Source organism: Homarus americanus, unplaced genomic scaffold, assembly GCF_018991925.1.
Source record: "Homarus americanus isolate GMGI-L3 unplaced genomic scaffold, GMGI_Hamer_2.0 scaffold52512, whole genome shotgun sequence".
In the NCBI taxonomy this organism is placed as follows: Eukaryota; Metazoa; Arthropoda; class Malacostraca; order Decapoda; family Nephropidae; genus Homarus; species Homarus americanus.
Genome location: NW_024735442.1, coordinates 2,608,400 through 2,634,664, shown reverse-complemented (window position 1 = coordinate 2,634,664; position 26,265 = coordinate 2,608,400). Strand labels below are relative to the sequence as shown.

Below are 26,265 nucleotides of genomic sequence, written 5' to 3'. Positions count from 1 at the left end.
TAATCTACTTTCCCGAAAAGTAGATAATCTACTTTTCAGGAAAGTAGATAACCAACATTCCCGGAAAGTAGATATTTCCCATTTTCTATGATACAAATTTCCCGTTTTCTATGATAAGTAGATAACCAACTTTCCCAGAAAGTAGATATTTCCCATTTTCTGATACAAATTTCCCGTTTTCTATGATAAGTAGATAACTAACTTTCCCAGAAAGTAGATATTTCCCATTTTCTGTGATTAGATGTGGAGGAGGGATTGGAGTGTGTGGAGTTGGAGAGTGCAAGGTGTGGAGTGTGTCGAAGTGGAAGATGTGTAGTTGTAGGGTGGATGTGGAGGGTAGTGTGTGGATGTGGAGGGATTGGAAGGTGTGGAGTTGGAGTGCAAGGTGTGGAAGTGGAGGATGTGCAGTTGAAGGGCATGGAGGAGGGATTGGAGGGTGTGGAGGTAGAGGACGTGCATTGAAAGGCATGGATAGGTGGAGGGCAGAGATAAACTTGTGCAGGGTAGTGTGGACATGGAAGTGGAGGGAGGAAGGGTTGAGGGTATGAAGGTTAGAGGCAGGGATTCGATGGTGTGGAGGTGGAGAGTGGATATTGAGGGCAAGGAGGTGGAGGGTGTGGATGATGTGCAACTGGAGGGAGGTGGGTGTGGAGTTGGATAGTGCAGGGTGTGAAGGATATGCAGTTGGAGGGTGTGGAGGGCATGGAGTTGAAAGGTATAGGGGTTGGATGTTGTAGAGGGTGGAGGATGTGCAATTGGCCTGAGCAGTGGTTAGAGGGTAGGGTGAGGAAGTGCAATTGAAAGGAGAATGTGGAGAGTGCAGGGTGTGGAGGTGGAGGTAGAAGGGGTTTGAGTGTGGAGGTGCAGGATGTGTAGGGAGGAGGGGTTGGAGGAGTGCAGAGGTTGATAGAGCAGGATGTGGTGGTGGAGGGTGTTGGGGTTGGAGGTGGAGAGGGTGGTGAGGTGTGAGGGTAGGGTGTGGAGGTAAGTGAGGTGGGTGGTAGGGTGTGGAGGATGTGCAGTTGGAGGGAAGGGGGTGTGGAGGTTGGAGAATATGCAATATGAGTGAGGAGGGTGTTGAAGTGGATGGAGGAGGGTGTGGAGGTGGAGGATGTAAGGTGTTACGAACCCCTCCACCAATTGTCATGATCTACCTACCCAGCACCACGAGCAACGCCATCTAGGGACGAGACCCAGTATGACTCGTCTTAGTTACCACTCCGGGGTTTCCCTTCTCCATATCCTGGTTGTTGCGTCACCTCCTCAAAGTCTTCTTTGTCAGCTCCAATTCGAGGAGAGAGGACTTGGCTCTGGGAAGTGACCACAGGATCACCTATCCTGGAAACCTACGGCACAGTGACTACCTACCATCTTCTACAATACTCAGCCTTACTCGTCAGCCATCTCAGCTCCTCACTTAAGTACACCTAGACCCCGACTTACGACTACGTGGACTTACGACCGTCGGGACTTACGACCGCCTCAGATATAGATAAAAAAAAAAATAAATAAAAAAATTTTAAATGACACACGCATTTTCTATACCGAAACGTTTCCAGTTAATGTAGTCTCCATGTATAATTAGAAAATTATGGGGGCCCCATGTGCATTCAGCTGACTACATTAAAGGTTAAGTGCTCAGTCACACTGTATCCATTCCTTATTATTTATTACTTTCACTGTACTGTATCCATTCATCATTATTCATTACTTTTACTGTACTGTATTTCATTGTAGATTTTTTATTAAAATTTTTTTTTATGTCGGACTTACGACCTGGATTTGGGTCCCTAACCCAGTCGTAAGTCGGGGTCTAGGTGTATTTGTAATGTTGTATTGCCTCTCCCACCTCCACCTTGCTTCACGATTGTTTTATGTTGTATTAATATGTATATACTGTTAATGTTTAGGTTAAGTATGGTTAAGGGTAATTTATAGGAAGCTGAATATTTTGTTAAGGAATTTATGGTACTTTATTATACACAACGAAAACTCGCATCCTTTGTCTACCCTTTTATAGTCCGATTGTCTTTGTTTTTTTTATTGTTGTTACCTGTTGGGATCTGGGTAGACTTTTAACTATATTCTAAATCCCCAACTCGTAACAAAGGTGTAAAGGTGGAGGATGTGCAGTTGGAGGGAAGTGGAGGTAGAGACAGATGGTGGAGGGCAGAGAGATGCAGGGTAGTGTATGTGGATGTGGAAGGTGGAGGGAGGCAGGGTTGGAGAGTGGAGGCAGGGATTGGAGGGTGTTGGGAGGTGTAGGTGTGTAGAGGTGGAGGGTAGGGAATTGGAGGGTGTGGGGGAAAGACTGTTGGATGATAGGGTGTGGAGGATGTGCTGTTGGAGGGAGGAGGGTGTAAGGAGTAAAGGTGGAGGCAGATGGTGGAGGGCAGAGATATGCAGGGTAGTGTGTGGACATGGAGCAGGGAAGGGTTGGAGAGTGTGAAGGTGGAGGCAGGGATTAGAGGGTGTGGAGATGGAGGGTATGAAAGTGGAGGACATGCATGGACGGTAGGTGGAGGATGTGGATGTAGAGGTTCTGCAATTGGAGGGAGGAGGGTGTGGAGTGGAGGTAAAGGATATACGGTTGGAGGAAGTGGAGGTGGAGGATGTGCAGTTGCAAGGAGGAGGGGGGTTGGAGGGTGTGGAGGGGCATGAGGGTGTAGGGAAGTGGGTGTGGAGGTGAAGGGAGGGAGGGTGTGGAGTTGGATAGCTTGGGGGTTGAAGGGCTGTAGTGTGTGTGGAGGCTGTACAGTTGGAGGGAAGAGGAGAGGTGGAGGTAGAGAAGAGAGTGGAGGGTGTAGAAGAGGTGGGTGGAAATGTAGTTTGAGGGTGGAGGATGTGCAGTTGGAGAGTATGAAGGTTAAAGGAGGAGGAGGGTGTGGAGTTAGGATGTGGAAGAGGGGGTGAAATTTGGGGTATGGAGGTGAATAGTATGAAGTTGGAGGATGTTGAGGTGAATGGTATGAAGATGGAGGGTGTTCAGGTGAATGGTATGAAGTTGGAGGATGTTGAGGTGAATGGTATGAAGATGGAGGGTGTTCAGGTGAATGGTATGAAGATGGAGGGTGTTCAGGTGAATGGTATGAAGTTGGAGGATGTTGAGGTGAATGGTGTGGTGGAGGGTATGAAATTTGGACTTAAAGGTGAGGTAATAATGGTGGAGGGGACTAGATAGAGGTGATGCTTAAGTGTACAAGGAATTATCGTACAGGTATTCTTGATGAGGCATTACTAAAATATATGATAGCAATGCACTCTACAATTTGCATGAAATTGATGGAAAAAATCTAAATTTAGACTTAAAACTGTTTGAACATATCTCCTTACCCCTTTCATATTATTAAAAAAAAATCCTCAGAATCTTGTATGATTTCTCACCAAGATCAATAAAGATGAAGAATGATGACAATTTCACATTACAGAAAGTTTATTAATGGAGTAGACCATTACATATGATACAGCATGTACATCACAGAACTGATAAATTGGTGAGAAGTTAAGAACGCTGGGCTGGTCACACAACGAGTCCAGGGAGACACATATATATATATATATATATAGACAAAAAAAATACAAGTGCAGACAGAAAATGTAAGAAATAATGGATTGAGAACCTTTCAGAAGAATGTGTGAAAATAATTAGGACAACTGACAAGGTTAAATCTTGTTCAGTGCAAGTTAATAGTCTAAAGAGAATAGTAAACATATGTAAAAGATTAACAAAAATAATCCTGCCTCAAGTTAATGATCACAAAAGATTGTACAGCAGCACCTCGAAGGAGCTGCAACCAGCCCGCGCCAGCCCACGCGGTTTTTGGTTGGCCCAGCCCCACCCTCCATACAGGAGGACACCCTCTCTATTCTGCCATTCTCCACGCTCCTCGCTAACAAGCAGTAGTGGCAAGGCACTGTCTCTTGATCTTCATGTGGGTTTCATATTAGGTTAGGGTTTGAAATTGATCTACTGATAACATCAGTAAGAAAAAGAGATTTTGGTAAAGTAGGTGATGTAGAAGCTGTAGATTTATTGTTGATAATAATGATTACCGAGTGCTGGAGCAAGGAATCTAGTTTGTGTCTACAACTTGCAGGATTCACGTGATTCAGGCCAAAAGGGGTAGCACTGAGAGCCGTAAGTTGTTGTGGGGTGGCCGGGGATTACGGCAGGAGGGGGGCACAGAGAAGGGCTACTGAGGCTAAGCCATACCTCCACCCTGGCCAGTAACAGTAACAACTCTAGAAACAATGCTGGCAGAGGATAGCTAACTGGAGCGGTTGGCCATCAAACTGTTCACCTTTCCACATTGGTAGAAAACCTTGGATGTTCAGATGGAATGCATCACTCCATTTTATACATATTGTATAAGATACATTTTTACATATAATACAGTTGAAAACGTCCTACGTACACGCTAGTGTGGCCTGGATGACAAGGTTTAGCGTTAAGGCTTGAGGGACTGTTTCCCTGATCTGGCAACAGTGGATATATGTGTTAAAGAGAAAGCTTGTTCGTACAATGAAAGGTATAACAAGTGATAGAAGTTTGGATGAGAAGACAATAATTAAGGGGAAAATAAGAAATGAAAACTTTAGAATTGAGAACCACAAGAATTGCCGTGTCAGGGGGAAGCAAGCCCCGCAGCCAATTAGCACACCTCTAGGCTAACTACACTAATACAAACAATACAAAAATTACACGAAACTGTTTAATAACTGCTAATATCAACAGACATGGTGCAAACACTTCAACATTAACAAATTAATGTGAAGTCTGAACAAGATTACATAGTTTGAATGAATATATGAACACAATAAAAAACTTCAAAGAGAGAAGCTAGTGCCAAAAATTGGGTCAAAGGACCATGTCCGTCTACATCTAAGGCAAACAAAGGTTACAAATATGAAAATGTACATAGATGTACAGTTTTGACAACTGGGTCCCCTAATCAACTCTGAATTCAAGTACATTATTTAATGACATTATGTTTTACCTAGTTAATTACAGAACCAAGGAGCCAATTTGGTGGAGAGAGCATTTCCATGGAGAAGAGTGAAAATGTTTTAATTTTAATTTATGCTACTTAGATCTAAGGCAGATTAAAACTGTAAATATGAACTATGAGTGAAGACCCAAACCAAGATGGCAGACTACAAGCAAGGCATAAAAGGACCAAAATTTTTACATTTCACATCTTCCCCGCAGGAACTGTGAGATCAAGACAGTAAATATTACACCAACTACTGTTAGCTTAGGACATATACAAAATACAGTTTACAAGAAAATTACATCTACATATGTAATATACAACTAGTGCTCAACAGGCAGGTACAGGCCAAGCTAAGATCTTGCTTCATAATCAGTATGTACAATTTACTATACAGCAGTAACACAGCTCAGAAGTATATCACCATGTGCTCTGTACAATATGGCGTTTACAAAAGGTACATGTTCCAAATGTACACATCAGCATTTTCTGTACACTAATTTATTACAAAATGTTACATTACAAGCCGCAATATTGGCCTCACAAAAAAATTCAATAATATTCACAGAATTTACAATTTGACAATGTTAGGTCTTTTGGCAAGGGCAGGAGCTCTACAGTATAAACACATGGGCCTGTTCCAGCCTGCAAGAGCTCAAGTACAGGGATACAAAGATACAAGATTAACAGCTATTAACACTGCTCTTCATTCTCATAAACCAGTAAAGCACATTTCCCAGTGCAAAGGAAAAAAGCCACTTGGTTCAGTCTGCATACAGGTCCAAGAGAATTTAAGCAGAATAATGGTTTTAACCCAGAAAGCTGGGCTATTTAGACCTGGTGGCCAGCTACAAGAGTAACGGAGGAGAAACCACTGAAATGTACATACAGTATTCTGTTGATGGTGAAAAGGCTATTTCCACCTCCTCATCCTCATGAATGCCAGCCCCAGGTGAGTGCACTGCAAATGACAGGCTAAAAACCTTGAAAGGAATTACAGCAGTCATGTGGGATCTTCAAAATGCAGTGTAAGTGCCAGTGTCCTAATGGTTTGCAGCTGGTGAGACAAAAGGTTGGTGAGTGTTCAACTGAAATTTTTACAATGTATGATGATCCAGACACCAGTCTACTAACACACAGGCATGACTTGCCACAATTGTGCCGGATTTAGTGGTGGTATTATCACACTGACATTACAAACACACAAACAAGTAAGAAAATATAGAATATTCGACTGTACAGATTTACAGTAATGCCCAATATTACATATTGAAATTGCTTTATATATACCAGTTGATACAATGTACATCAAATTTTACAGTGCACTAGGCCGAGATGACCCATTGGCTGGACGAGGGCAGAGTCCCGCACCGTTATCGGGACACGGGCCAGGGTAGGCACCTCCCACATCATCCACTTTATAACACCAACCACTTCCATTGTGGACCTCAAAGAACAAAAAGCAATATAAGTTTTCAATGGATCTTTGTCAATCTTAGGAACTGGCTTCTAACAGCTCCAACCTGACTACACCTGTGCTTACCATTCTACAGTGCATGAGTGCCAGATACTGGGAACATATAATTCTTCATGATTTGTCTTTACCTTTGCTTGTGTTCAGATATGGGGTGCCTTCCATGCTCTGCTTTAATCACTTGAGAAGTACAATGTTTGCTCTACTGAGGCAAACACAGCTTCTAAATACTAACATTACACACCACTACTAATATGAAAGAAAGAGCAATACAACGTTAGGTAACAACATTTACCAATTGGGTAAAAAGTGGCAAACAGGTATATATATATCTAAGATTCAAATTTGATATATATGGGAAAAGCTCACTACAGCAAAATCATGCAAATAGCCACAAGCCCACAATAATGAATAACATGCTCTATCACACTACAAGAGCCTAGCTGAATAGTTACTATGCATTAAGGGCACACCAAAATAAGTTTGAATTAACATTAATTTTTTCAATGGCCTTTGAATTCTCACAACAAAAATCATATATGTATTAAATTGTTACAAAGAAATATTCCCCCATTTTTAAGACCTGACAGATCAAGGGATATGTGGTAAGTTACCATCAAATTTGTAATGAAAGATATGCTTGTCTGTAACAAGAGCTTAACTTGGGATAAATAAAATCAAGTAGAAAATGTCCAAGTCCATCTATCATATTTAAGGTTTAAAATAAAAGATTTGGTCATCCTAGATTTTTACAGTGTAAAAATAACTAGGAACTCAAGTATCTGTAACTGATAAATTACCTTCACTTAAGGTTCATTCATGGGAGAGAAAACAAACATATGATCTCCTGTATTATATGCAATCAGATTTCACTGATTATGCTCCTTGATAATGTGTTTCAAATTAATTTTTATAAAAACCTTTACTTCCATTCATTTAATCAATAAGGTTTTAAGAAAAAAAAAATCATTATACACATCAGATCATGTATAATTGATAACATCACTATAGCTAACATATGTGCTTCACACCACTGACAGTATCTTAAAGATAAACTGCGTGCTTAAAAAGTTGTAAAAAATTTTCAGGGGAAAAAAAAAATGTTAGCATTTTCCCTTGTTGGAGCAGTGGCATGTGGCAAGCGGTGGTCGAGCTGTGGTGAGGGCAGCTTAAAGGGGACTTGTCATACTGGGACCCATAGTGTCAGGGGCATTCTTTATGAAGTATTTCTCCAGTTTGGCCAAAATGTGTTTACCTGTGAATTAAGAAACAAGATTAATAAATTATTTATGAAACAATGTGATGCACGAAAATGTGTAATAATTAGCTACAGAACACGATATACAACAAAACCTCGATAAATCAGAATTCGCTATTCTCGGACTCTCTGGGGTGCTCTGGACTGTCCATGGCCTGCACAGCCATGTGACTACTCAGCTATGTGGTAAAGAATGCATTAACCAAATTTGATTTACCCAAATAAAAGTGTTATCTCACCCATGAAAAACTTTACTATAAAAATACTTTTCTTATTATCAGTGTTTTATGGCCACTTTCCACACTTATGTGGATTACCCATAGATACCTGATAGCAGTTCTCCAAGCTGCACGGTGTCTCACAGCCTCTTTCTTAGCCTACTCTACCTCCTCTTCCTTCCACAATCACTGATACCCATCTCCTGTTCTTTCCACAAGCCTAAACTATATTAGCCTAACTATGTAAATCATCTTAGCTCCAAACAGGGTTTCCTATCTCTCAATGTCACATTAAATATCCATCTCCTTATCTCCTTTCAGTTCCCCCAAGTCTGTGTGTCATCCTCTGTAACTGCCCATGGTATGCCAATTACGTACATCTTTGTCCAAGCAAAAAAAAAAGTAAACAGCTCCCTAAACTTCTTCCAAAACTTGTAATTGACCTAGTTTGACCACCATCTCCAACACTGTTTATATATTCAAAATACAGGAAAGCCTCCGATAACAATGGTTCTACTAACGCCGATTCATATTTAAGACCTTGGTTAATTAGGACCCAATTCAATTTACGCCATTATTTTCTTTGTATTTACGACGAAAATAGAATAAAAAATGTAAAACATTACATTTTCATACAAATAATAACTAAATCCCACATGTATTATAAAAAAAAAAAAAAAGCCTTGCACACACAGGCTGCTGGGCTTGGGAATGTTCATCATCTCTCGAAACAGGAAAAAATATTCCCCATCCCCGGAATCTTCCGGGTAACGGAAATATGTTCTCGAAGTTTCAGAAATTGCCTCCTCCCCGGAATTTTCCGGGTAACAGAAGAATTTCCTCGGAATTTCCAGAAAATGCAGCCGATTTTCATCTCTCAAACAAGGAAAAAACTCCCCCATTCCGGGTACCGGGAAAATTTACTTGGGATTTTTCTGGAAAATGCGCCCCTCGGAAAATTGTTCCCAAAGGTGGAATTTTCCGGAAAATTCCGCCTTTGGGAACGATTTTCTGAGAAAATTTCAATTCTGGCTATCGGACAGTTCTGGGTTTGAAGGATTCCGGCTAATGGAGATATAACTGTATACAGTATACAGTCGACCCTCGTGAATTCGGACCCCTTTAATCCGGATTTCGGATAATTCAGACAAAAACTGAACGAACTTTTTTTTTTCTTTTTTTTTTTACCTACGCGGACCTTAAGCTAAAATGCTGGTCCACCCACTGCTGGGATAAAACACCAGCATCTTTTTGGTTAAATTTAACATCTCCACCACTAGTGTGAGGGGGGGGGGGGATGCAACTTTTAGCTTCAGACATGAGAAATATTTACCATTTACTACCAGTAAACAATGGAAACGTAAAATATGTACCAATTAGTAATGAAAAGTTGTGCAGTTCCTTCAGCAAATGAAGATCACCAACTTACAATAGGCTAAATTACCTTACAACGTGTTTTCAGTAGTCTATGTTGAAGTTCTTAGCACAGGCTAACTTATCATATCATATACGGTATCACAGTTCTCATTGATCTACAAAAAATACCGGTAATAAAAACCTTTTTGATATTTCACACTTAATATAATACCCGGCAATCTACTTCAACCTCCTATTGTGTACAACGACGCATGATGCACCACCAGCTGTTGAGTATCAGCTAGACAGTACACGTGTTTTTCAAATCGTTTTCAGTTAAAAAACTGCTACATCACATGTATATTTTACCTTAACTGTGCCTGAATGAATATATTCTCGGAAATACAGTCAACCCTCGCTTTACGCGGTCCCACATTCCGTGTTTCCACGTTTAGGGCGGTACCCTGCCGAAACAGGAATGCTCACATTCCGCGGTGCGTGTACCCCTTTACGCGGAGAGCGGCTGGTGAGCCGGGCCATTTTTGGATCCAAACCTCCCGCCATCTCTCTCACCCTCTCCCGCCATGTTGTGTAAGCTGATCGAGCATGGTGCGCACAAGGTTGCCCAGTCATCAAAACATTACCGAGTTCTTCACCTGCCACCTGCCACAGCCGGCCCAAGTCAGTGACAGTGATAATTATAGTGAGGATATGGACTTATATGGACTTTGAGGGGTTTGACAAAGAGGCCCTGCAAGCCTCTGTGGTGGATAGTGATACAATTGATACAGGTGAGGGCCAATAATCTGCCCTCTGCCTCGGAACCAACCGCCCATCCCCGTGTGCCCAGCCATCTTTTCTACTAATGCAAGTGTTAAAAAACCTAATATTATTGATATTTCTCTTAATTATTAATTGTGTGTGCATACCATCATAAAGTTAAGATAATATTTTTACTACAACATAGTTGTGTGTCGTCAAAAAGTGGAGTTTGGGGGTCAGTCCGGTCTCTATTTCAATTAATCCCATATGTTATGTTGTTCACTTTATGCGTTTCTCACTTTCCACGGTACCCTGTGGGTTGAATTAACCGCGTAAAGTGAGGGTTGACTGTAGTAGTTTTGCTGAAACGTGATGTATTTTAATGTAAAATAGGATAAAATACATGACGAAAAAAAAGATTTTACCTAACCTTCCGATGTTCAAGAGAAGTTACTCGTTTTTTTAATGGTTTTTGGTTAAAATACATTACAATGGTATTCTATTCATACTGTGCTTGATATACTGCATTCACGGAAATGTAATATTTTTTGCTGAAATGACGTACGTATTACAGTGGAAAGTGGGATAAAATCGTGATGAAAACAATGACTTTTGCTTTCTTTCGTTCAAAAGATGTTACCGTAATCGTTTTTCGATTGGTTTTCAGTTAAAAAACCGTTATTACAATAATAATCTATCCTAATTGACTTGAATAAATACTATGATACCATATTTCTGAATATTTTCATTAAAATCCATCCAAATAATTTTCCTTGTCATCGTCTGCAGCACCAAACAGCTTCTCCCAGTCCTCTTCTTGAACAGGGCTAGAGGGTACGTGTTTTTCGAATCGTTTTCAGTTAAAAAACTGTTACATCAAACGTATATTTTACCTAAACTGCGCCTGAATGAATATATTCTTGGAAATAAATAGTAGTTTTGCTGAAACATGATGTATTTTAATGTAAAATAGGATAAAATACATGACGAAAACAAAAGATTTTACCAAACCTTCCGATGTTCAAGAGAAGTTACTCGGTTTTTTAATAGTTTTTGGTTAAAATACTGTTATATTACAATGGTAATCTATTCATGCTGTGCTTGATATAATGCATTCACGGAAATGTAATATTTTTGCTGAAATGACGTACGTATTACAGTGGAAAGTGGGATAAAATCGTGACGAAAACAATGACTTTCGCTTTCTTTCGTTCAAACGATGTTACCATAATCGCTTTTCGATTGGTTTTCAGTAAAAAAACTGTTGTATTACAATAATATTCTATCCTAATTGACTTGAATAAATACTACGATAACATATTTCTGAATATTTTCATTAAAATCCATCCAAAACATTTTCCTTGTCATCGTCTGTAGCACCAAACAGCTTCTCCCAGTCCTCTCCTTGAACAGGGCTAGAGGGTACATGTTTTTCGAATCGTTTTCAGTTAAAAACTGTTACATCACACGTATATTTTACCTAAACTGCGCCTGAATGAATATATTCTCAAAAATAAATAGTAGTTTTGCTGAAACGTGATGTATTTCAATGTAAAATGGGATAAAATACATGACGAAAACAAAAGACTTTACCTAAGCTTCCGATGTTCTTGAGATGTTATTCGTTTTTTTTACTAGTTTTCGGTTAAAATACTGTTATATTACAATGATATTCTATTCATACTGTGCTTGATATAATACATTCACGGAAATGTAATATTTTTGCTGAAATTACCTAAGTATTACAGTGGAAAGTGGGATAAAATCGTGACGAAAACAATGACTTTGAAATATAATGCAATATTAACCCCTAAATCGGTTAATTCGGACAATCGGCTAAAACAGACACCCTTCCCCCCCCTATTAGTACGAATTAACGAGGGTCGACTGTATTCATTTTTTTTACATTAATTTTACTACAGCTACAACCAGGGTCATATTTTCTCCATTTTCTCGTGTAGAACTATCGTCCCGAACTCCTGGCTGTAAACACTGATGAAAACAATGGCGTCTAATCTCCACTTTGTGTGACCATATTATTATTCATATATATTGTATGAGGTGCATTCATTAACATTATTTGCATTTTACATTAATTTTATTATTTTTGGGGAAAAGAGGTTAAAAAGCCACACAAAGATATGAAAAGGTAACACTTGGGAATGCATCTCAATATTATTTATTTATTTTAATGGTAATTAATCATTCACGATACGATGATTCACCTTACACTGCAATATTGGAGGACACATTACCATTCGAGGCTTTACTGTAAATGATTCGGAGCTTACCATACGTATATTTGCGTAGGGTGGAAATGTGTGGGCGGATCTTGTGCATAAGCATCTTCCGCTGAGCAGGTTCAGCTACATCAATCATCTTCTGCACCACATAGTTGGCATACTGGTCCTTCATTAATACAAGAAGTGAGCTGTGAGAATTGTCACTGTAACCACACACCTGTCAAAAGATCAAACATAACAAGTGAATCAAACAATCAGTTTTTTCTTATGTAATAATGCAAATAATCAGCAAAAATATATTCATGTTACATGTTTTAAACAGCTTCTCTTGTCAAGCAACATTTTTGATGATGCATAACCTCAATACATCATCTCTCTCCACATTATAAGATTCCTCTATCAGAACTCTTATACACTTATTATTTACAAATTTCAGTTCCTGAACATGTGGTTAATTGAAAATTACAGGTACAATACTACATTTTAATGAAGGAGGTACAGCCATACCTCGATAACCGATGCATATGCGGACTGCGAAAAGTCAATGGATAGTGAATCAACAGTTATCGAAGCAATAAATCCCGAAAGAATATAACAAATTCAAGAGGTTAGGGACCAACCAAAATTTCCCCCACCCTTGATATATCAAGTCTAAGTCTCCATTATGGTATGTTAAAATAAAAATGATGACGTATACAGTCGGGTAAACAACATCTTCTTAATACATTGTTTTATTTAAGTTATAATAATAAATGGCTTCTCTCATTATGCTTTTTTTTAGGTTACTATGTTGTGGGAGTGAGAAAAGATAAAGTGAGACATCAACTTTGATACAACATATTCTTTTATTCTCAACTGAAAATACAAATTATATATCATATATTTTTCTGTTATAGAAGATTTTATATTATTTACGATGAATCATACACCATAAGAGGCTGATCATGGTAGATTATAATAAAAATGAATCAATAATATTCAGGCCTTGACAGCAGTTGGTGGGAGGGGAAGTGGTCAGGAAGAGGGTAACCATGTGATTTGGTTTACTTTTTATTTTGAAGTTAAATTACTGTATATACTGTATTATATTTTGTTCTATTATTTAATACTGTATGTTATATTAATTATGATGAAACATACATCAAAACAGGCTGATCATACGAGAATATAATAATGAGCACTATAAATAAAAACAAACAGATGAACGTTGGAATGGCTAGCCGTCCCCCCCCCCCCCACAACTTCAGCACTTTTACACAGGAACACCTCTTGTACCTATTAGCTCTTGTAAGGCCAATATCAAATCTGATTAGACCACTGTACCCCACTAAAGGCAAAATATACTCTACTTAAAATGATAGCCATTGTTCATGGATTAAACAGAAGAGGAAGTATCGCCGAGGCATTTAGGCATAACACAAAGTCGGATCAACGGGGTAGTCAGTGAAACTTGTAGGGGTATTTCCAGGGAAATACATAATCAACGGTTATGCGAAGCATCGGTCAATGGGACCTCGGTTTATGGGGTATACCTGTATTCTGGCACTTTTAAATAAAAATTTCTCACTTTACAGTAAATACAAGACTCTAGCGTGAGTTAAAATATCTATACACCTAAAGTAAAACCTAGTTACACTTTTAAGTTGAGATTTTAAACATAACCATACAAAGCAATGATACTTTGTTCAGTGAAGCAGCTGGCTGTTTACCACAAAGAAATAATTGCCAAAATTCCAATAAGAGTTTCCTAAAAAGTGAAAGTGGGCATGACAGTCTATTAGGAGTGAGAGGGGGGGGGGGTTAAAGTGGACAGCAGATGATGCATTCATTATTTGAAGTATGCAACCTCCTGAACCACTCTTTAAGTAAACAACTGTCAGCTTGGTTTGTTTGTGGCAGTGCCCATGGTCAATATTTAGTACCGTCCCAGCTGTCCCTGTGACCACCATCAATCATGCACTTTTTCAGTGACTGACTTTGGTTTCAAATATTAAGTACTAAACCTATTAAGTTAAAACAGCCACAAGTACAGATGATCCCATTGTTTCATTTTAAAATCAATTAACCTGTTCCATATCTAAAGAAAGCCACATACAGTATTGTGACCTCAACTGGTGTTGATGTTGACTATATTTCCTTGTCTGAATCTGTAATGCTGACCTTAGAGATTGCGATTTTAACTAAATCAGCTTCTTTCTTTTCCATGGTGAAACTACATATAAGGTCTGATTAAAATCAACAATGGAGAATCAAAAGATGCACCATGGGAAACAAAGTTATAATTTCAGTAATGGTGAAATAGGCAATAAAATGTGCTTCCTTCCTTTCTTTCTGAAAGGGATAATCACATGTGCAGGCTGGTACCAATAGCTGATAGAGAACTAAATCTTTAATATGGAGAGAGAATGCTATAATATACAATGCGTCATCAAATTTGATTAAAATAATAGGCAAAATATAAAATTTACCTAAATGAAACAAATGTTGTTACTAATACAAAGCTGTAAAAACATAACTGAATGATCAACAATAATTAGTGAGGTTCAACCATCCCCCAACTGGTACCCACGTTTACCTCCTCAATGAGCATGGCCCTCTCAGCGCGGGTGGCATGCGTTACACATTTCTCAACAACATTTGAGGCAAATTTGTGCTGAGATAGTTTCAGGACTCCTCCTCGGACCACACCCACAATTTTACTCTTGTCCTCTGGTTTGCCATGTTCTGAAAAGCAATTTCATTTAAGTCAAAAATTCCAAAATCTATTTAAAATAATGTACATAAGTGTGAAAAAGCTTTACATACACTATGTACGGTAAACAAATATTTCAGAGAAAGATAACTAATCTTAAAAAACTTCCCCAAAGAAAAAGTATTTCTAAAAGACAAGGAATTAAAATCTTTATCTTGTTAAGTTTTTATGTTTAGCAAAAAGTATGGGTACATAAAAAGATAATATACAGCACAGCACCCTACATGTACACTCGGTAAAAAAAAATGTATCTTCACAATTCTTGTGCGAAACAAAATGAAACCACGAATGAAGGTTATTAATAAAAGTTCATGAGGCATAGTGTTATTCACCAATCATAATGCAACGAACTAATTTTATACATTGGATTAAGTAACTAAATTAGGCCTTCCATAATAGGTAGGAAATGTCTCACAATCACTCCTATCAATCCTAGCAAGACAACACAATTGTTTAGTTCTAAATTCATCGGACCCCTCCTGAAAGATATATTTTTTTTTAACTAAATGTGGATATTTGTTAATCACCACCAACTTGTTCAAAGTGCACCAGACACCTATCCCAGGAAATACTATCTAAATTAGTACCTTAACTTCTCCCTATTTGCTGGAAATCCAGCACAGCTAGATTATGTCAAAAGAGGCCTACCAAAATTCACTGGCAAGATATTTTTTTAATACTATTAACAGATGACAGTTTCATGACAGTGTCATAATATTTCTAGTGAGGAACTTACCTAGCACATGCTGGATGACGTAATTACCATACTGATCTTGTAGAAGCTGTTCTGTATGTTGATGTAATTCCTCTAACACAGGAGATGTTTGGTCACCAGTGCAATGCTCCAAAATGCGTTGGATTACACGACAGCCATATGGGTGTGTTGACAGCGTGAACACTTGCCCCTGTGCAACATGAAAAAAATGAGCAATGAATTAATCTTCACAAGACTCGAAGACTAAAATTGTGAATAGTCTCGGGGTCAATCTTGATTATATCTCATAGTACAATCTTTGATTGTCATGAGCATCCATTAAGAGGAAATTAAAACTATCACAACAATTCGGATAATAATTTTGAAATAAAATATTACCCCCAAAATTAGAGGGGTAAAACTTCTAATTGAAAAGGTATATCATGTTAAAATTAAAATCACCAAATTTACCAATATTTTTATTTACGAGTTCAATAGCCGTGGGGAAAGAAAAAATTAATCTTTTACATCTTGATGCAAGGAGACCATCTTGAAATCCATGACTTGGGCCTATCCCCTTTTATTCAATAAAACAACTCTCCTGAAATAAATTTATAAACGAGGCCTCCACTAGATCTTCTTAATTTTCCCTAATACTCGTCTTACCTAAACTCGCACCCCCTAAGCTGTTCACAACATCCATTACTGAGGTTTCCAATTAAATAGGATTGTGGCATTCAAATACTAAATACCTGTACAGTATACTGTAATACAGAAGTACATTCCAAGCAAACTTAGCTAACCAATTCCTGTTCTATACTCCTTTAAAATTTTACATTAGCTGACTAGACATATATTTACTGTATACCACAACTAACCTGGAAGGCATTTATGATGAACTGTAAGGCCATTGGGTCCACGCACTCAATGCACTTCTGCACAACATGGTTGCCTGTATAGGTAAAGTGATAAACATTAGCTTTTCATATTACAATAAATATAAAATATAAAACTAAAACTAGGCTGAAACTCAAACAATGACCAGGTAAACCACAAAAGACTTGGGTTTGGCTCAAACTGATGTGCAACAGTTAACTGAAGTTTAGACTGAGCACAAAGGTATATTGAAGAAAGGATGTCACACTTGTTTGTTCGAGTTATTGTAGGAAAGGCTGAAATACTAATAAACTAAAATAACTGTAAAATACTAAACATCCAAAGGACATAAAAAAATGGAAAAAATCTAAAGTCAATGGGTGGTATATGGAAGGTCAGAGGCTTCTGAAAAGTAAGCAGGAAAATTTTGTCTTGCCAAAATACTGTACAGTATATAATTAACACCCATTTCTAATTTAAACTTACCATTTTGGTCCTTAACGCACTTCAGTACATGACCATCAAGCTCGCGAACAATATCCTTCTGTTGGTCTTGAGTAATGCATTCCAATGCCTTCTGAATAACGCGACATCCATACATCTGCAACGCTAGAGGTAAGACATGACCACGAATCTTGTTTGCCAATACAGTTTTCTGATCGGGTGTGCCAAATTCGAAGAACTTTTGGATTACGTAATTCCCTGCAAAGTATACATACACCGTAAAGAAAGTTACAAACATTTAGATAAAATTATATAATAGCAAAAACCATCAATACCTTAACATGTGCTAAAATATTAACCAATGCCTTAATAACTCACCAAAAACATCTGTCATAAGAGAGTAAGCTGCTGTCAAAATTTCGTTGAAGACCATTTGTTTTTCAGCTGGTGTTGCTCGTTCTAATTTCTGCTGAATAAACCTGAAACAGCACAAAATTGTTGTGGGGCTCAATTTAATTAAAGAGAAATATTGTATTGTATTCAAAATTACACACTGGTTTCCATTTAAAAAATGAACAATTAAGTTTTAAAAACTATATAAACTTACCACTATTACCAACATTATGAGGTAAATTACTGTCGTATACATTGACTGGATTCATGACACATGAGTGAATTGTTGTGGTAAGGAACCACAGAATGCAGCAGGAGTTTTATTCTCTCCCTCTCTGAGGAAGGTACAACAACGAAATGTAAGAGAATAAAACTCCTGCTGCATTGTTTCCTTACCACCATACTTCACCTAATTTTTCAAGAAACATCAACACCAAATTTGAATCTGAGATTCATAAAATAAGAGCAGCAATTGCAGAATTAAGTAAATGATAAAAGTAAGTAAGAATACAGTAACAGTTGCAATACTAACATTCAAGTATTCATTGAGATAACCCAAAACTTGATTAAAATCATTCTTCAGCCTATGTTCCTTAAATCAGTATCACAAAATTATAACTACAGTATACAGGGGGTCCCCGACTTATGAATGTCAGCCAATACGAACGAGGTTAAACTTTAAATTTAAAGTATTTTATTCACCTGAGGACTAAGTTTTTTCATTCATTTACTGTATTTTGTCATTCTATTTCTTCTTTTCTCTTAAATTATAGTGATTTTAGATGTATATAAGGACTTAGGCTATGATATTGTGGGATTTTAAACATTGTTCTGTAAGTAATGTAGGAACGTAGCATGTGTTTTGACTTGCGTACATTTTCGACTTAAGAACATCCTCAGGAACGGAACTCGTTTGTAAACCGGGGACCCCTGTATAGAATTACACAGCACCTAAAGATCAAGCTAATTCATTGTAAATACATAAAAAACTCCAAGACAATTTAAGAGAGAATTTTTTGGCTCCAAATATCAATTACAATATGCTATAATATTACTGGCAGTTTAAAGAGTAAATCTTATACTTTGTTGAAGAGTTGTCTCTCATCATGTACAATAAATGAATCCCAATGAATTTCTTAGGAAATTAAAGAACTAAACAATAATTGAAGCAAATAAAGAATAAGTTGCGGGCTAAGAACATTTATAAATGGGTGGAATCTGAGTACAGTGTTTAAGAAAACTACATGAAGAGTGCATACACATTAACTCATGTCCAGATGCAAAACTCAGATGGTAGTGAGAAATCAACATTGTGAGCTACTAGGATGGACTGCTGAAGAAATATTAACCCTTAGGCCCCGGGTGACATTCCACAACATCCGACTATTTTCCCGCCATTTCTTTTATTTATTTTATTATTATTATTAGATTTTTTCTGGGTGGGTTTACTGCCAGCAGCACCCTAACCCGAGGATTAAGGGAGTTTTGAAGATTGATAAGGTATTGATTGAATGAAGGTGTATGACTGACATGTTGCTGAAAAGTCTTTGTGGAGGACCAAATTAATGGGAAGGTACTGTATTTAAGTGGTATGGATATGTGGAAAGCATAGGAAGTGTTAGACTGATGAGGACTTTTGATACTTTAGTTGGAGATATGATTGTAAGGAGGTGAAGAAAGAAACAGAAAGGCTGTATAGTACTGTACTGTATACAATATATAAATCATTAAAATTAAAACATTTCATTGATAAAACTGAGAAGAATGAATATGGATTATGAAGACAAATAGTTTTATTTGAATATGGGAACAAACCTGACAATTCCACTTAGTATGATCAGTGAATTAAGTAAAGAATTCCTGAAATTTTTTTATGTTTTAGTGGTTCCAAAATACAGTAAAACCTCGATTAACCGACCACATATGGGGGGAAGGGGCCGACGGATAACCCGAAAGGTCGGTTAATAGTACATAAAGTCTACGAAAATAAAACATACATTTTCAAAGTACCTTTCCCTAACCTACCTCATTTAATTCCCTCTATTCATTTTTGTTCATTTGCCATTCATATTTCAATAGAATTTGCTTTTAAACATTAACCACTTTAGTAAATAAATATGAACCAGCACAGAAACCGTGAATAAAAAATGGAAAAGTCAAAGAACATGTGTCATCACAAAAATTGTGACCAAGTCCCAGGGTGCTGATCTGACTTTGTACCTCATTTACACACAATTGCAGGGTCTCAATTGCTTCTCTTACTATTGACAACACAACATACATATATTGTTTCTCACCCTTGATTTTTTTTTATTTTTATTTCTTTATGGTTCTATATTACTATTACTATTATTATTATCATTATCAATATTATTACATTATCGCCCCCCAGGCCCCGATGTGGGTCAGTGACCTGTGCCCGGGTGGTCTAATCCCCGTTTAAAAAAAAAAAAAAAAATAGGAGTTCGGGATTGAGGGTTAATCCGAAAGTCGGTTAATCGCGGGTCGGTTAATCGAGGTTTTACTGTACAGTATTGAAATATGAAATAAAATGTATGTACAAGAAAATTCTTAATTTCTAATCTTGATACCAAAACTGTGCACACAAATAACGGTTTGCATTGCTATCCAATCTTAAAAACATAAGAAATCAAGTTTTCATTTACATTAAACTCCTATATTCCTTTCCTGAATGACAATAACAAGACCTAATAAAAATGGATGGATTTTGGGTGCAATATAACCATCAATCCATAATAGAAACAAAACATTTTATGGCTGACATACCTTGAGCCATGTTGATCTTGGCTGAACTCCACAATATGGTTGGCCAAGTCTCTTAGTTGGAGATTCGGAAAGCGGTTGTTGCGAAAATCCTCCAGAAGGCGTGAACGACCAGTGCATTTGTCCAAACTCAAATTTCGCTTTAATGGTGGGAATAAAGATGATGGTCCACCCGAGTTGAACATGCCATTGGTGGAGCCATTGCGGAACTTGGCCTCTGCTCCAGGTGCAGCCGAAATGACACGATTTCCAGACATGAGAGCTCCAAGGGGCAATGCTGAGGAGGTATTACTCAAGCTGGGTGGTGGAGTAAGACTACCTGAGGTGAGACCAATTGGTCCAGGAGATGCTGTTACAGTTCCTAAAGCTCCATAATTGCTAGTCCATTTAGCACTTCGAAAATCTTGAGAGAGTGGGGATAAAACTGATGTGGTGCGGTCAAGAGAATCACGACGACCCATACTGCTGCTGCCCAAACCTGCAAAAAGAAAATCACTTCATTTACCATCTACTTTCAATTACAACAACTTCATAAAACCATTAATTAACTTCAAGCGATTGTCAGGAAGCCAACTATATTACTATAAACCCATAGGTACCACTGAAGAAACTAATTCTGATTACAATGTATTCAATAAGTTACATAATTCATTGTTGTAAATTTGTTAATAGACTGGACTTACCACCACCTAAATTGCCAATAGCAGGGGATCCAATGGTGCCCAGGGTGCTATTGCCAAAACCTAGACTACTAGTTTGCAGACCCAACGAGTAGTTGTTGCCTGTTAGTGCATTGGAAGTCTGCAGGCCTTGCGATAGGGAATCTGCAACAATGAGAAACAAACCACACACTATAATCATCTATGTGTACTGCTGCACGACAGGATGCACTATATGAAACTAGATCGAGGTTATACTGTACTGTGATTCTTCTGCTAATTAATCTAGATCTATCATGTATCTGAAAATACAATGCAAAAATGGGAAAATTAAAGTGTGGTTTATCTTATCATCTGAACAGTATATCCTTGATGCAAGTTTGAATAGTCTGTGTATGTCCATTTTTCTCCCTTGAAAAGGGGACAGTGTAGTAGTATTATTAGTATCACACAGGTAAATTTTTAAAAAGACATGCAGACTTAAGCTGGCCAGTTCTTATGGACCATTCTCAACTAGTGGCTTGAAAAATTCTTAACCAATATATGGTTACAATAATTATCTCCTAATCCAAATCCAGCAGACACTGGCCAGTAACCTTGTTATTAATAAGGGCTTTGGGATGTTAGCTTTCACAACATACACTATTCATTCAGGCTATACTTGGCATGCATACCAGCGAGTGTGCTCCCAGTGAAGGTTTGGCTGCTGTTGAGGCTCGGAGTCTGGCTGTTATTGTAGAGAGAGGCTGGTGGTGTTCCAATTTGAGGGGCCTGAAAAAAAAAGAGTTAGATATTAACATGTTTATTAAAATCCATAACATGTATTTACATAAAAGATCTGTGCTGCTTCAAAATCTATATTACAGTGAATAATTGAGACCAATACACAATGCTTATGATGGGCCACCATCTACAGCGATTACAAGTCATAAAGTTATTAATCAAACATGGATATTCTCTATATTGTACCTGGTTGCCTAGGAGGCGCATGTTATTGGCAGCAGCAGCCTGGGCACCATTGGCACCATTGATAAGGACCGGCGCAGGAGAGACCAACCGAACTGGAGCTCCATTACCAACACCTCGGAGATTACCCATCAATACTGTGCCATTTTGGTCATAGTAAGCCGGGATTACCTGCTTCAGAGTGGAAACAAAATCAAAATAACAGTAGTCAGTATACAGCCTCTACAATTTCTTATGTAATTATACATTACTGTCAGATGTCAAAAATAAATTTATAATATAATTACAATACTAATTAAAACTTCCTTAATAGAGGTACACACCTGGTACTGAGAAAGTGGACCCTGCATGTTGCCTGCTGCTGCTGCAGCTGATGCAGCCAAGTTACCATTACTTTGACTGGTAACCTCACTAGTTTGAGATGGAGAAATTGGTCGTCGTGGTTGACCACCTGGGCCTTGTTGCTGGATTATATTCGCTGGATATACACCCCAGTGCACCCCATAGTACTGAGGAATCACTGCTGTTGGACCTAACAAAAGATTTCCTTACTAGGTTAAAAACTTCATTTACAGCAATTATATTTCAAGACTGGAAATAAAGAAATGCACAGTTACAGTTAAAGCAGACCAACAATGGCCCAATACCCTGTACTGTATTAAGTCATAAAAAAAAAAAATTACACTTCAAAGAGGAAGGAATTTCCAAAAAAAAAGAGAGAAAATTCTCACTTAAACAAGGATGCATATACCATACTCCCAGCAGCAAAATTTGCTACACACTCACATACAGAAATGCCAAAGTTCATGCACTCTCACACACACACATCCATAAGTAGCTAAATTTTTTCTTGAAAGTACAGTTCATTTATGTACTTTACAGTGCACCACTGGCCTCCTTTTGGGTTACATTCTTGAAGAATGTTGTGGATAGTTTATCCACAGAAATTTAAGTTTATAACGTATGGGGGAAATGGGATGAGTTCCATGCAGTAAATTTCTGCCCTCCAACCCACAATGTAAAACTAATTACAGTGGGGTATGCTATAACGAACGGATCCTACTACGAATATTCCTATAACGAACGGTTTTACCTATAAAATTGAGAATGCTATAACGAACGCAACTCCTACAACGAACGCGGATGAATACCGGACTATTTCGCCTGGCGCATGAATATTGTTGTACCGCGACCCACAACAAGAGCGTCAGGCGCCATCTTTGTCTCATTGTGTAGCCAGTGCACCACTGTTATTGTTGAAATTTCGTCTTTTGATGTGGAAATTCGCGTTATTTGTATAACTATTTTGTTATACAAGTATACAATTGTAACAATGAGTCGTCCAAAGCGAGTGAGAAAGCTAATAACCCTTGAAACTAAGAAAGAAATTATAAAGAAACGTGAGAATGGAAGAAGCATTGCGAAACTTAGTGATGAATATGGGATGGCTAAATCGACTATATGTACGATTTTGAAGAATAAAGAGGAGTTAAAAACTGTGCAAGTGGCTAAGGGAATCTTTAGACTTAGCAAAGCAAGGTGTAATGTGATTGAAGAGATGGAAAATTTACTCTTAGTGTGGATAAAGGAGAAAGAAATGGCAGGTGGTAACATTAGTGAAGCTATAATTTGTGAGAAGGCTAAACAATTGTTTGAGGACCTTAAAGCCAAGACTCCCAGTGGAAGTGATAGTGATGTGCCAGTGTTTAGGGGTACCTGCATGCTGAATAACACTAAGGTAAGATAAAGTACCGTATTTTTTACATTTTCCACAGAATTTTTTCAGTGTTAAGCGGTTGTATTTGGGGGCCTGGAACAGATTAATCCTATAACGAACGAATGCTATAACGAACGAGATTCTGGAACCAATTACGTTCGTTATAGCATACCCCACTGTACCGGTACCCCATTATGGTAAGGATTTGGGATTTCTAGTCTATGTGTACAACATTTGGATATGATTGATAAAACGATCAAAAACTTCAATATCTTGAGCACTGTCAGGAGACCATACCATGGATAGTATATTTCATGATACTTTTACATAATCTCACACACACTCGTGGCAACATTACATGTGCTAATTTTCCTGTTTCTTATGTGAACTCAATATAAACTGGAAATAATAATAGTAGTAATAATAATAATAATAATAATAATAATAATAATAATAATAAGAGAAAATAGTATGCTAAATTTTCTGCCAACTTGGGAGGCGGAGGAAATTCATCTCAAACTTTCCACACACATCATTTTGGTTCAAGAGCCAATCATATGACTGGACAGAGGTACACAACCTGACTCAATTCATGCACAGCAAGAGACTGTCCTCAAATGTTTCGCAAGGATATAATTAGTATTACCGAGACCTTCGGAGTCTTTAAACAGGGTTACCATAACACAGGCGATAACTGACTGCAGTCAGTCACAAATATCCAATGCGATGTCTGGGTCACACAAGTTGTTCACGCTTGATGTCATCCAATCGATACAAAATAAACTGCAATAAATAAGTCACCCATAACCTGGAGAACCTGTACATAGTGGTCGTGAAGAAGTGGAAGGTCCTGACGATCCCGACCATGAAGATAGTTCAAGCGATAATGAGGACCTTTCATCCAAAGTAAACATGATCAGAGCCAGGAGCACACAAACCCTACCACCTCCCATACTGTTGCTCTTGGTGAGGCTGTGGCAGGCCCATCGTGGCTGACACCTTGAGAAAGGAGGCAGAGAAGTGAGGAAAGGGACACTGTAGATGAAAGAAAGTTTGAGAGACACAAGAGAATGGTGTAAGAAAGGTCACAGTCATCTACACCACATGTCTCGCCCACTAACCACTCCACCTGTGTTTGGACAACCATACCACACAGCTGTTTCTGAAGATCAACATATGCCTGCCAACTCCACTGAACCACCTAACCTGCCTGATGCCTCTACTGTTGTTACTTGGGATTGGAGAGAATTTTTAACCCGACCTTCATTTTTTGACGACTCAGGTTCAGGTATCAAAAAAGTGACACCATCATGCCAACATATGAACTTTTTCCTGCTCTTATGCACAAATGAGTTAAGGTGCACACTATAATGAGTGAAACTAACAAATACAGAACTCCATATTCCTGGTAGGTGGCACAACATTGACCTGTCTGAAATGTACTCATTTTTGGCTTTGGTGGTGGTGATATTTACAAGAAAAATCAACAACCAGGAATATTGGACAACTGACCCACTGGGCATTACCCAATTTTTCTCTAAGGTCATGTCACTGAACAAATTCACCAACCTGTTGTGCTCCCTCCATTTCTTTGACAACAGTGCACCGTCAACACGACAAGATGAGGAAATTTCACCTAGAGTTTGATTACCCAAGACAATGGTTCAGGGACATCATCTACCGATACAAGAGCATAAATATCTTGGAGAATAAAAATATTATTAAATTTTAAAGACAACCTCCACCACACTGAGTGACATAACGTAACGTAGTGAGGAGTAATTTGTCTCGGATCTTGTCCATCAGGTTTATGGTTTCTTCAAGATAATCATATTACCAGACCATTTCCCATCTTATTTTTGCTACCCTATGAGCAGATATTACCAGAGATCAACACAATAGTTATTATCTCTAAAATATCAGAATCTAAATACAGTACAATATATTAAAAACATGTACTAAAGTGCTGTAGCGATTTTTCCCGTATCCGTCCACCAGCCAATCGGCTGCCTTGCTACAAACTGAAACGAGGTCTCAGTTGCAAGGTTTGAGTGAACAGACTATAGTATTCTACAAAGGTAAGACCCATTTACTACCCGTTCTCTAGTTGTTACCAATATGAGGAGCAGGCATACCAAAATATGATGTTGCACTGGAAAATTTATCAAGCCATTTTGCCCAGCATTTCATATTGTAGATGGAAAAAGTAAAATACTTTTTTGGGACCCTGTACATGAGGGAGGTGTAAACAGGCCTCTTGAGTTGATTAGAAACCACCGTAGCAAGCAGGTAATGCCAGAGATAAAAGATGAGCTTGGTCTCATAAATGAGCACTGGGAGACCCAAAACTGATAACAATGCCTACAACTCACATATTTACAAGTATTGACAGTCAGTTTGAAAATATATGTTTTAAAATTAACCAGTTTCCTGTTGTTTTTACTTTAAAAGGCCAATTCATTTTAGCTTCCAATATTTTGCTCAGAATTTTTCACCTTAAGTCCCAGCATCATCCATAGTAAAGTACAGAAGGCACTACCAAGACTAGTCAAAGCAGCAACAGCTTGCCACTGAACATCACACATCCACTTCTAGTTGTACTGTATTGAGTTCATGGGAATCCACAAAAAACTGTTCAGCAAGTTGATTTTACTTACTTTAGATTAAAGACACAGATT

The 26,265-nt window shown here is 38.1% G+C and overlaps 1 protein-coding gene across 8 annotated transcripts in view; it reads right to left on the bottom strand.

Annotated features, from left to right (window-relative positions):
* Window positions 1-3,415: 3,415 nt before the first annotated feature.
* LOC121870991 (pumilio homolog 2-like) overlaps window positions 3,416-26,265 on the bottom strand; it is a 284,265-nt gene continuing 261,415 nt past the window's right edge. For 4 of the 8 annotated variants that reach the window (XM_042373001.1, XM_042372997.1, XM_042372999.1 and 1 more), the window contains 12 exons: window positions 22,194-22,402; window positions 21,874-22,044; window positions 21,579-21,675; window positions 20,929-21,069; window positions 20,249-20,723; window positions 17,447-17,547; window positions 17,111-17,326; window positions 16,627-16,700; window positions 15,791-15,959; window positions 14,872-15,026; window positions 12,351-12,519; window positions 3,416-7,720 (listed from right to left, as the gene is read on the bottom strand). In XM_042373001.1, coding sequence (XP_042228935.1) covers window positions 7,635-7,720; window positions 12,351-12,519; window positions 14,872-15,026; window positions 15,791-15,959; window positions 16,627-16,700; window positions 17,111-17,326; window positions 17,447-17,547; window positions 20,249-20,723; window positions 20,929-21,069; window positions 21,579-21,675; window positions 21,874-22,044; window positions 22,194-22,402 — 2,063 coding nt within the window. In that variant the 3' untranslated portion in view covers window positions 3,416-7,634. The remainder of the gene's footprint in view (window positions 7,721-12,350; window positions 12,520-14,871; window positions 15,027-15,790; window positions 15,960-16,626; window positions 16,701-17,110; window positions 17,327-17,446; window positions 17,548-20,248; window positions 20,724-20,928; window positions 21,070-21,578; window positions 21,676-21,873; window positions 22,045-22,193; window positions 22,403-26,265) is intronic. The other 4 variants (XM_042373000.1, XM_042372998.1, XM_042373005.1 and 1 more) reach the window with 4 other exon arrangements.